Raw genomic sequence first — 12,541 nt, forward strand, 5'->3', positions numbered from 1 at the left:
ATAATCGGGATGGGAGTGTCAGAGACAGTGCGATTGGCACAGAACAGAGCAGGGTTTAGGGCTCTTGTACATAGGGTCTCTATGAGTCGCAAGTGACTCGACGGCACATAACAGCAACAACAGTCCTTCAGATAACGTACTCTGTTATTTTAACTTTGTTAGTGTGTATTTGTAGGCGGATAGAAAAAGAGTGATAGTTCATCTGTCTTCGATGTAAAAGCCATAATTTAGTTTTATGTTCCAAAAAGATTTCATCTTGCTGAAAATTTAATAGGGAATTACGTATATGAGCAAATTCCTTAGTATTTAGGTACATTTCTTGACCCTACAGTTTTCCCAGCCCTTTTTTTCCATTAGTACTAGCTCTGAATCTCTTAGAGTTTTGGAAAGCATTTTTAGAATAAGGAAGCAAAACCATTTTAAATTTAAATGTAATTTTGTGGTTGAGTTAAAAAATTACTGGAATTGGGTAAGCTAAAGGCATAGAGCTAAGGGAGCTCTGGGGGCCCATACATATGGAGTCACATTGCCAACTCAGAGGATTGAGATTATTCAAATCTACCAGTCACTCCTCAGGAGCTAAAAAGGCAGCTGCCTGATGTGCATTTTAGAACTCGTGTGTTTTCAGCCCATTTAGAGTATCAGATGTGAGTCAGTTCTGTGTCAATGGCACATAACAAAGGCATAACAAAGTGATAAATTAAGTTAAGCCAAGTGAGAGACTTTTAATTATGTCCTCTCAGCTGCAGAATATCTTTAGGACCTTGGGCACCGAAGAAGTCTAGAGTTGTAATATGTCTAAGAAGTCTATGCTACAGCACATTGTGCTGCTAACTATATGGCTGGGTGTCTGGCAGTTTGCATTCACTAGTGATGCTGAGGAGGATAGATAGGCAGTCTCTTCTGTTGAAGTTTACAGCCTTGGAGATCCAATGGAGGGTTGTTGTTTGGTTTTGCTTGTTTGTTTTCCCTTTTTAAAAACGAAGTAGAAAATAAAACAACAGTTTTTGATACACTAGAAATCATATTGTTTTGGGTAGTTAACATGCTGTTGAGTTGCTTGTGACTCATAGCAACTGTATGTACAACAGCCCTGAACCCTACTCTATCTTGAGCCGATTTCATTGTCTCTGACACACCTACCCCGTTACTGCAGTCACTGAGTCAGTCCATCTCAGCAAGGGTCTTTCTCTCTTGTATTGTCCTTCCACTCTTCCAGGAATGTTGTTCTTCTCCAAGGACTGGTTTCTCCTTGCAACATGCCCAGAGTATGTCAGACAAAGCTTCAGAATTCTTGTCTCCAAGGAGCAGCCTGGCTTCACCCTCTCTAGGATGGACCTCTTTGTTCTCTTAGCAGTTCATGGTATATTCAGTACTCTTCTCAAGCACCACAGCTCAAAGGCTGTAATCCTTGGTCATTGTCCAGCTCTCTGATGCAAAGCAAGTAGTAGTGAAGTGTATGGCCTGGATCAGATGCACATTAGTCTTCAGACTGACATTGTTGCTTCTCAGTACTCTGGAGAGATCCCTCTTTTTTGCCAATTCCTTCAGAGCAGCTTGAACGTCCTCATTCATCAACACAGGCTCTTGAGCATACTTTGTTTCATGAAATTCTTCTTTGTCAGTCAGTTCTTTTTTGGTGTAGTGATTCTTTGTACTCCCTCCATTTTCTTTTGATGCTTCTGGGCCATTCAGCATTCTTCCCACAGCATCCTTCAGTATTGCAGTTCGAGGCTTGAATTCATTCTTTAGTTCTTTCAGCTTAAGAAATGCTGAATGAGTTTGTTCGTTTGATTTTCCAACTCCAGTTCCAGAAATTACACAGGTTCTTAAATTCCAGATACTCTGAGAAATAAAATTTAGTGAAATAAAATTCAGGTTCATTGCAGCCAAGTCAGAACTAACTCATGACAGACCTTCTAGCTGGTTTTTGGAAGGCTATAAAATTGCACAGGAAGAAACTCCCCATCTTTCTTGTATGGAGAAACTGGAGGATTTGAACCACCAGAGAGGTGCCGACTTTGAGTTAGCTGCATAGCTCCCTGTAAACTAGGCCACCAGACTATGCTTAATGAAATACATTTAGCAAGATATATCTTAGAGAAATGAGTACCATAAATGTGAAATGGCACAATGAAACAGTCCCAGAAATGCCTCTTTGTGTATTAATTTCTGAGGATTTCAGATGCTATGATGAGAAGATTTTTATAGTACTTAATACACCTGGGATTCACTGTGACTCAGAATCTACTTGACAGTAACTGATGAAACAGTACTCTAAAGGAAGAATTTTCTTTGACTCTTTTCTCATACTCCTTAACTGTCATGTATGGGATATCTTTGATTGTTTTTTTTAAACCAAGAATTCTTAAAAACTGATGATGTAATTGAAATTAGAAATATAATCTATTTCAAGTTTGTTGTCTGTTTTATATATATTATGGGTATATATTCATTCATTGATTCAATAAATTTATAGGTGATGGTGAAGTGATAGAACAAGTCATAAGCCTGCAAACCAATGATAATGGTGAACGGAGCCCAGAGTCTAGTATTCTCGATGGAATGATAAGACAGTTGCAGCAGCAGCAAGATCAGAGAATGGCTGCAGATCAAGACCCTATGCCAGGTGCACTTCCAAATGGGGAAGAAACACCCAGAAGAGGTAATAAATACAAGGAATATTTTGCATTAATAATTTAATAAATACTATTACATAAATGAGTGACACAGATGTGAAATGACACACTGAAACATTCTTAGAAGTGCATGTGATGTATTAGTTTCTGGTGATTAAAGAAATAATGGGGTAAAACTGAATAATTAATGAACTTATTGTTTTATACACACACACACACTCATACATGCATTATGAACAACTTTTAAAAAATTACTAATTTTAATGAAAGTTTATAGAAACTTTGGATTTCCATTCATTCATTGTTGCACTCTTCTCCCTGCCCACCCCTGGCCCCCATTTATCTCTTCTCTTTGAAAAATAAAAGCTCTTTCATTGTTTTAAAGTCCCCCCCCAAATCCACTCCACTATGCAGCCTTTATTCTGGACTCCTGTTGTGACAAGGATACCTAATCATATATCCCTTTTAAACAGTTCTCCCCCTCATCTGTTTCAATGCAGTATACATAATTTATCCCATCTTTCTCCATCTCCCCCCAAACTCGATGTCTGTCCCACTTTACAGCAGTGGCACTATTCAGTATTTGTCCTTTTGTGACTGAGATATTTCACTCAGCATAATGTCCTACAGGGCCACCCATTTTGAATACTGTTTCATGAATAATTTTTCAGTGTAACGTTGTATTCCGTTGTGATTATACCAGAGCTGCTCTATCCATTCGTTTGTTGATGGGCACTTAGGTTTTTTCCAACTCTTTGCTGTTGTGAACAAAGCCGTGATAAACATGGTTGTGCATATATTTGCTTGGATGGTGGTAATCATTTGTTTGGGGTATATTCCCAGTAGTGGATTTGCTCGGTCTAATGTTACTTCTATTTGCAACTTTTTGAGAAAGTGCCATATTGCCTTCCATAGTGGTTGCACCATTTTATATTCCCACCAACACTGAATTAGGGTTCAAGTTTCTCCACAACCTTGCCAGCATTTGTTGTTTGCTGTTCTGTTAAATTTTGCTATTCTGACTGGGGTGAGATGATAACTCATAGTTGTTTTGATTTTTATCTCTCTTAGAGCTAGGGATTTTGAGCATTTCTTCATGAGTGTGTTTGCCATCTGAATGTCGTCTTTGGTGAAGTGTCTGTTCATAGCCTGTGCCATTTTTCAGTTAGGTTGTTTATCTTGTGGTGGGAACAATTTTAAGTAAGCAGGTAAGCAGTGTTACTTTTTTTTTTCTTTAATTATGAAATTTCATTCATTTTAAAGAACATTTACAGAGATTTTGGGTTTTCATTCATTCATTGTTGCACTGTTTTCTCTACCCTCCTTCCCAGTTCGTTCTTCTTCACCCCCCCCCTTGAAAGTCTGTTTTAATTGTCCAATTGCTGCAGTGCTTGTCAAAGCCAGTTCTGATTAATCTCCTTTGTCAGTGTGTTCTTTGCCATTCCTTATCACTCCTCCCTGAGAGAGACTTCACCCTGATTCATAAGGAAAAGGGGACGGTGTATTCTCTTAGCTACTTCCTCCTGAAAAGGGACACTGTAGGTTTTAGGGTGAAGATCTTCTCTTACTACTCTAAAGGGCCCCTTTGGCAATAGGAGTACACATAGACTGTTGTGGAGATTAATTTTGGAATTTAGATGCACTGTTATCAATTGTGCTTACCCGTACATGTTCATATCCTTGAAGATGTATCATGGAACTGTTGCAGCCTAGAAGACACAAATTTAACAAGTTAAAAGTACATGAGTCAAAAATTAAAAAGCAATAATATTCCAAGTAGAGGCTCTACTACAAATCAAGTTACAGAGGGAAGGTAGTTCTTACAATAAAAGGCCTATTGACTAGCACTTTGTCTATTACAAGATGTAAAGGCTCAACTATGTCATTTATTGTTCTTAAGACCTGGAGCAAATTCCATCTACCACTGGGTTGTTTTACAGCTCAGAAGTCCGCATGCAAGGCAGAGGTGAAGTAAGGAACTGCTTAAGAGGTTTTCTGTCAATTCCAACAACTAAGAAATAGTGAGAAGAGTTGGGATCTCAGAAGGCTTTTAGGACCAAATAGTAGGCTCTTGTGTCCAGGAGACAATGAATACACATACCAGTAATGTTAATGCTCGCCCACAGCTCTTCTGGGAGGATCTAAATCGTTGAAGCGAGCAGTGTTACTTTTATAACTTAGTTTACAGCAAATTATTTTTAGAAATACTAACTTTGGGGTAGGTATACGAGATAGAATACTGGCGTAGTAACAAGTGAGTATTTGTCAGATACATAAAAGGTTACTTGTCTTATTTCACTGTAATTAAGATATTTGAAAACGTTTATTGTGTGAATATACATAACTTCATTTTAATGAATATCTAAAGCTTTTTGTTTTTATCACAAACAAATGTTATTAACAGTTTATATGTGTTTTGTGGTACACATTGAAGACTATAGATAAAAATACAACAGTCGAATTTTTGGATATAAGTATTTTTATTTTCAACTTTATAAAAAATGTCATTACTTTTTACAGTGTTATTGTTATGTGCCATTGAGTCACCAGTGACTCACAGTGATCCTTTGTACAACATCCCTAGACTTTGCTGTATCCTGTGCCATTCTCACTGTCTCCGAGACACCTATCCTGATTATCCCAGTAGCTGAATCAATCCGTTTCAGAGAGGGTTTTCCTTTCCTGCACTGTCCCTCCAACCTCCCAAGCATGATGTCCTTCTCCAAGGACTGGTCCCTCCTTACAACAGATCCAGAGTATGTCAGACGAAGCTTCAGAATCCTTACCTCCAAGGAGCAGCCTAATTTAACCCTCTCCAGGATGAACCTGTTTGTTTTTTTAGTTGTCCATGGTGTGTTCAATACTCTATTCCAACATAACAGCTCAAAGGCATCAATTCTCCTTCTATCCTTCCAAGTCATTGTCCAGCTCTCTTATGTATAGCAAGTGATTGCAAAGACCATGGTCTGAATTAGATGCACCTTAGTCTCCAGAGTGTCACCATTGCTCTTCAGTACTTTGGAGAGGTCCTTAACAGCAGGCTTTCCTGGCTGCTGGTGCCAAAAGTGTTGACTATGGAGCCAAGCAAACTAAAGCTTTTAACAATCGCAATTTCTTCACCATCCATCCTGATGCTGCCAGTTGGCGCAGTGGTGAGAATCTTTGTTTTTCAATGGATTTAAAATTTACACTGTAAGTCACTGAAGGATTTCACTACTTTCTATGTCTGCTGCTACAACGTGGAACTCTAGTGGCCTATTGTTAAGGTGAACTGTGTTGCAATCCCCAAAACACCTACTTCTAACCCACTTGTTAATCTTTTGGATTGTTAATCCCCATATGATGTACTGCCTCTGAAAACCCACTGGAGGGTCAACTGTGAGTCAGTTCGGACTTGACATCACACAGCACCAAAAAGGATCGGAGCACCTTTGTCTTTTTGCATTACTTCATTGTCCTGGTTTGTTTTTTTCCAATGCTCTGGCCAGTGTATTGCCACTTCTTTTTTGTGAATATTTCATATCCACTTTAGCAGTTGCCTTCTTTGGATGGCTTTACCTTTAGGTTCCAATTAAATGTTTTTTTTTTTTGTTAGGGCTCTGTTAAGTACCTTAGTTTTGAGAAGTTTTATCTTTAATGCTAGTTTCCCTGTAAGGTATATTTTTGGTGTGTACTTTAAAAAAAGAAACACCAACAGAAATAAAAGATTTATAGCACTGAAAATATGGCATGTTAACACATAGATCAATGGAATTGAATTGAGAATCCAGAGATCAACCCATCTATCTATGGTCAACTGATCTTTGACAAGGAGATGAAATCAGTGAAGTGGGGAAACGACAGCCTTTTTAACAAATGGTGTTGGCAAAATTGGAAAAATATCTGCAGAAGACTCAAGCAAGACCCACACCTCACTCCATACACAAAAACCAACTCAAGGTGGATCATGAACCTAGGACTAAAACCAAGGACTATAAACTTCATTACAGAAAAGCTAGGAACAACACTAGAAGTCCTAATCCACAACATAAACAATCTTCCCAGTATCCTGGAAAACCTACAACCAGGAGAAGATAATGGGATCTTCTAAGACTCAAATCCCTATGCACATCCAAAAACTTCTCCAATAGGGTAAAAAGGGAAGCCACTGACTGGGAAAAAGTATTTGGTAATAACGTATCAGATAAGGGACTTATATCCAGAATTTATGAAATACTTGAGCACCACAAAAAGATAAAGGTAAATAATCCAATAGAAAAATGGGCACAGGATATGAACAGGCACTTCACCGAAGACGACATTCAGATGGCTAACAAGCACATGAAGAAATGCTCAAAATCCCTAGCCCTAAGAGATGCAAATTAAAACAACTATGAGATACCATTTCACCCCAGTCAAAATAGCAGAATTTAACAGAACAGCAAGCAACAAATGTTGGTGAGGTTGTGGAGAAACTGGAACCCTGATTCACTGTTGGTGGGAGTGTAAAATGGTGCAACCCCTATGGAAAGCAGTATGGCGCTTTCTCAAAAAATTGCAAATAGAGATACCATTTGACCCAGCAATTCCACTTCAGGGAATATACCCTGAAGAGACCATAGCTGACATCCAAGCAGATATATGCACACCCATGTTTATTGCAGCTTTGTTCACAATAGCAAGGAGTTGGAAACAACCTAAGTGCCCATCAACAAACGAATGGCTAGAGAAGCTGTGGTATATTCGCACAATGGAATACTATGCTGCATTAAAAAACAAGGAACTCATGCAATATTATTCAAAATGGTTGACTCTGGAGAACATTATGCTGAGTGAAATATCCCAGTCACAAAAGGACAAATATTACATGATGCCACTGTTGTAGAATGGGACTGTCCTTGGGGTTGGGGAGAGACTGAGTAAGATGGGTTCAATAATGTATACTGCACTGAAACAGAGGAGGGAGAAAACTGTTTAAAAGAGATATATAACTAGGTATTTCTGTCATCACAGGAGTCTAGAGCGAGGGCTACATGGTGGAGGGGACCTGGGGGAGGGTTTGTAAAACAATGACAGAATCTTTTCTTTTACTTTTCCATAATTTTTGACTCCTGTACTTATAACTTGTTAGTCAAATTTGTGTCTTCTAGGTTGCAACACCCCCATGATACATCTTCAAGGATATGAACATGTACGGCCAAGCACAATCAATAAGAGTGCATCTAAATTCCAAAATCAATCTCCATAATAGTCTATGTGTTTCCTACTGCCAAAGGGGCCCTTTAGAGTAGTGAGAGAAGATCGTCACCCTGAAACCCACAGCGTCCCTTTTCAGCAAGAAGTAGCTAAGAGAATACGCCATCCCCTTTTCCTTATGACTCAGGGTGAAGTCTCTCTCAGGGAGGAGTGATAGGGAATGGCAAAGGACACACTGACAAAGAAGATTAATCAGAACAGGCTTTGACAAGCACTGTGGCATTTGGACAAGAACAAACTGGGAGGAGGGTAGAGAGAATAGTGCAACAATGAATGAATGGAAACCCAAAATCTCTGTAAATGTTTATGAAAATTAATAAAATATAATTATAGAAAAAAAAAAGAAAATATGGCATGTTAATAGTAAATACTTGTGGTGTAGTCATTTTTATATTTTGGATTTTGTTTTCCTCCCTTCCCGGAAATTCTCTTCTGAGAAGCATTTTCAACTGTGATCCGAATCAGAATAGTTTGCATTTGTACCCAGGTCCCATCTGCTGCTTTTACAGTATGGATGGTAGAAACTATATATTTTTCTGACTCATTGATCCTTTGAACTTATTGATGTACGGAGTCTTCAGTTATTTTTCACTCTTCTTTGCTCTGAAGAGAGAAAAGCCCAATAGATCTTAGATGATGGTACCTGTTGTTAAGTGCCATGTAGTTGTAGATGACCTGTAGCAACCCTGTGAGTGAAAGACCTGAACACCTGTGTAACTTTCATTGTTTCTCCAAGTTCATAGAGTTTCTGGAGACAGGCTGTTTTGGAAGTCGATGCCACTCTTGCTTCCAAGCTTTTTTTAATCGGGGAGCTCCACCAAACACTGTCCATTGTGGGATTTAAAAATTTTGGTTTAATAATAAGTATTCTGTTTTGCTGTATTGGTCTCAGTTACATTATTTGGAGTTTTTGTTGGTTTGTTTTTTTTTAAGTTTCTTCAAAGGTTCATTTGTTTTTGACATGTACTTTAATAGGTGGAGGAATGTGTCCTTGCTACATGCTGTTGTTGTTATGTGCCGTCGAGTCACCTGCGACTCATAGCGACCCTACTATGTACAACAGCCCTAAACTCCGCTCTGTCCTGTGCCAATCGCACTGTCTGTGACACTCCCATCCCAATTATCCCAGTCACTGAATCAATCCACCTCATAGAGGGCCTTCCTCTCCTGCGCCGTCCCTCCACCCTCCCAAGCATGATGTCCCTCTCCAAGGACCGGTCTCTCCTCACAACATGTCCAAAGTATGTTAGACAGAGCCTCAGAATCCTTGCCTCCAAGGAGCCACCCGGTTTAACCCTTTCCAGGACAAATCTGTTTGTTTTCCCAGCAGTCCATGGTATTCTCAATACTCTTCTCCAGCACCACAGCTCAAATGCATCAATTCTCCTTCTATCCTCCTTGGTTATTGTCCAACTCTCTGATGCATAACAAATGATTGCGAAGACCATAGCCTGTATCAGACGCACCTTAGTCTCCAGAGAGACACCATTGCTCTTCAGTACTTTGGAGAGGTTCCTAAATGAAATTTTTCTTTTTCATTTTCCCCTAGGTTTTAGAAGACTAAGTTTAGATATCCAGTCCCCTCCAAATATTGGTCTACGTCGTAGTGGGCAAGTTGAAGGTGTTCGTCAAATGCATCAAAATGCACCTCGCAGTCAAATTGCTACAGAGCGTGACCTGCAAGCTTGGAAACGAAGAGTGGTTGTGCCAGAGGTACCACTAGGCATATTTAGGTTTGTTTTAGGATATCTATTTCTGTTATTTCTGTCTAAAAAAATAAATTCATATGATTATATGTTAGTTGTATAAATAATTATACAAATACATTTTAGTAATGGATGAAAAACTGTTTCAGTTGTGACTAGAAAGTAACAAAATAATACAAGTTTTCACTATAGTATATTTTTTATAGTCATTTCTTACTCCATCTCTGTCAACACCTACTTGATAAACATCCTTCATCATTACTTTTTGAAAACTCATATGTGAGCAATAGAATTTTAATCATAAGTATTTCAGTGTGTGTTTTTAAAAGCTGAAGTATTGTTTAAAAATAAAATTAACATTTTCATATCTTGAAAAAAAGTTCAATTTAAACACATATTCAGTGTTTTGATTTTAATTTTTCAGATGACTTAATGTTTTCAGGTTCTTTGAGATTACCAAGACAACTAGTTACAGATTGCTACCAGAGCTTCTGTCAGGGTTTGGTTTTTTTGAAAGATTGCTTTGTGGGTGGTATACTTCTACCAGTCGGCACATAATAGCTAGTCAGTCTTCATATTATTCATTCAGAATTAGAGAATAGTGAATTGTGAACTCTTACTAACTCATTTTATCTTGGATTTTTAAAATGGAAATTTGCCCAAATTTGTAGGAAATTGGAAGACTTCAGACTAGAGAAAGGTGAAGAAGAAAGAAATCTGTATATATTAGGAAGGAAAAGGAAGACCCTCCAGCTCTCACAAAAGGTAACCAAATATATTTTACTTAAGCAAGTTAGAAAATAAATTGAAATTTGATATCATAAGGAAGGTATCATTGAACATTATATAAATACTATGTTTAGGTTTAAGTTTTGAACATTCTGAAGGGTTTTATCTGACAATATTACTGAGTAAATGAAGTAAAGAATATTTGATAACTTCAAGTCCTCTGGGATGTAATAATAAAACAGATTTAAGCTTGTGCAGCTATAAAGAAAAGTTTGGAAGCTGTCTGATGCCAGAAAGTTTCATAGATCATGGAAGATCACTGTTAATGACTACTGGAGTGAAGAAGTAGAACATTGTTTAATTACTAGCCATAGTATCCAATTTCTATCACTTTGCTTTCTCGCATATCTTAAGTACCACAATTATTTAGCTTTACTTTTTTTGTTTGACTAATTCCTAAATCTTTTTATTTTTTTATGGGTAATTAGTGTTTTTGATTTGTGTGAAATTTTACAATCATGCTGCTTTTTATTACACATTTTAGTTTATAACATTAATTACAATTGATTAATACAATTATTAATGATAATGTATAATCATACCCTTGTTGTATGTTAAAATTCTCTTCACCCAGCTTACATACTTCTGCATCTCTTTCTCCTTTAAATCCCTTATAGCCATCCAGGAATGATTCTGTCTGTGTGTAAACTTTTCCTCCGCTTCTTTTGAAAGTTGTCATATGTTGTTGTTGTTGTTATTGTTATATACCATTGAGTCCCCTGTGACTCATAGCGACCCTTTGTACAGTTGCCCTAAACCCTAGTTTATCCTGTTCCAATCTCACTGTCTCTGACATACCTACCCCAATTACCCCAGTCACTGAATCAGTCCACCTCATAGAGGAGGGTGGTCTTCTCCTGTGCTGTTCCTCCACTCTCCCAAGCATGAAGTCCTTCTCCAGGGACTGGTCCCTCCTTGCAGCATGTCCAAAGTATGTCAGACAAAGCTTCAGAATCCTTACCTCTCCAGGGTAAACCTGTTCATTTTCTTAGTAGTCCATAGTATATTCAATATTGTTCTCCAACACCATAGCTCAAAGGCATCAATTTTTCTTCTGTCCTCCCTAGTCATTGTCCACCTCTCTGACACATAGCACATGATTGCAAAGACCATGGTCTGAATTAGATGCACCTTAGTCTCCAGAGTGACACCATTGCTCTCCAGTACTTTGGAGCAGTCTGTAACAGCAGACTTTCCATCACAGTACATCTTTTAATTTCCTGGCTGCTGGTGCAAAGAGTATTGACTCTAGAGCTAAACAAACTAAAACTTTTAACAAGCTCAATTTTTTTCACCATCCATCCTGACGTTGCCTGTTGGCCCAGTGGTAAGAATTATTGTCTTTTTGATATTGAACCTCAATCCATTATTAAAGGCTGCATTCATTGACTATCTGCAGCAAGTGCTTCAGGTCCTCCTCACTTTCAGCAAGTAGCATTGTGTCATCTGCATAATGCAGATTGTTGATGAATCTTCCACCAATCCTGATGCCACACTTTCCCTCATATAGCCCAGCCTCCAGGATAATCTATTCTGCATATAGGTTTAAAAGGTATGGAGATAGGACATCTATGGTGTACACACTTCCCAGTTTTGAACCATGCAATGCTTCTGTACTGACGACTGCTTCCTGGTCCAGGTATGTTGTTGTTGTTAAGAGCCGTCGAGTGGCAGGCGACTCATAGCGACCCTATGAAGGAGAGGCCTAGACGCTTGGGTGCCTTTCATCCTCTCTCCAGGTTCATAGGGTTTCTGGAGGCAAGCTATTATGGAAGTGGATGCCACTACTCCTTCCAAGCTTGTTTTAATCGGGAAGCTCCACCCCACTCTCTGCCTGCATTAGGTAGCCAACCATTAACACATTTGACACATCAGTGTCACAGTGCTCAGCCTCACAGCAACCAGAAGTGACCGGTCCAGGTATAGGTTTCATATAGACACAGTCAAGTGTTCTGGGATTCCCATTCTTCTCAGCATCAGCCACGGTTTGTTGTGATCCATGCAGTCAAATGCCTTTGCATAATCAGTTAAACACAGATAGACATTCTTCTGGTACACCCTGCTTTCAGCCCAAGATCTGTCTAACATTAGCTACAATATCCCTAGTACCGTGACCCCTTCTAAACCCAATTTGCACTTCTGGCAGTTCTTTGTTCATGAGCTGTTCCAGTA

General features: G+C 38.6%; 1 protein-coding gene across 1 annotated transcript in view; it reads left to right on the forward strand.

Annotated features, from left to right (window-relative positions):
- Window positions 1–12,541, forward strand: part of BRWD1 (bromodomain and WD repeat domain containing 1) — a 126,156-nt gene that overhangs the window by 34,635 nt on the left and 78,980 nt on the right. Inside the window, exons 13-15 of the mRNA XM_006886775.1 lie at window positions 2,480–2,665; window positions 9,424–9,607; window positions 10,252–10,345. Of these exons, the coding sequence (XP_006886837.1) occupies window positions 2,480–2,665; window positions 9,424–9,607; window positions 10,252–10,345 (464 nt within the window). The remainder of the gene's footprint in view (window positions 1–2,479; window positions 2,666–9,423; window positions 9,608–10,251; window positions 10,346–12,541) is intronic.

Source organism: Elephantulus edwardii, unplaced genomic scaffold, assembly GCF_000299155.1.
Source record: "Elephantulus edwardii isolate Elephantulus edwardi_28Jun2011 unplaced genomic scaffold, EleEdw1.0 scaffold00051, whole genome shotgun sequence".
Classification (NCBI taxonomy): Eukaryota; Metazoa; Chordata; class Mammalia; order Macroscelidea; family Macroscelididae; genus Elephantulus; species Elephantulus edwardii.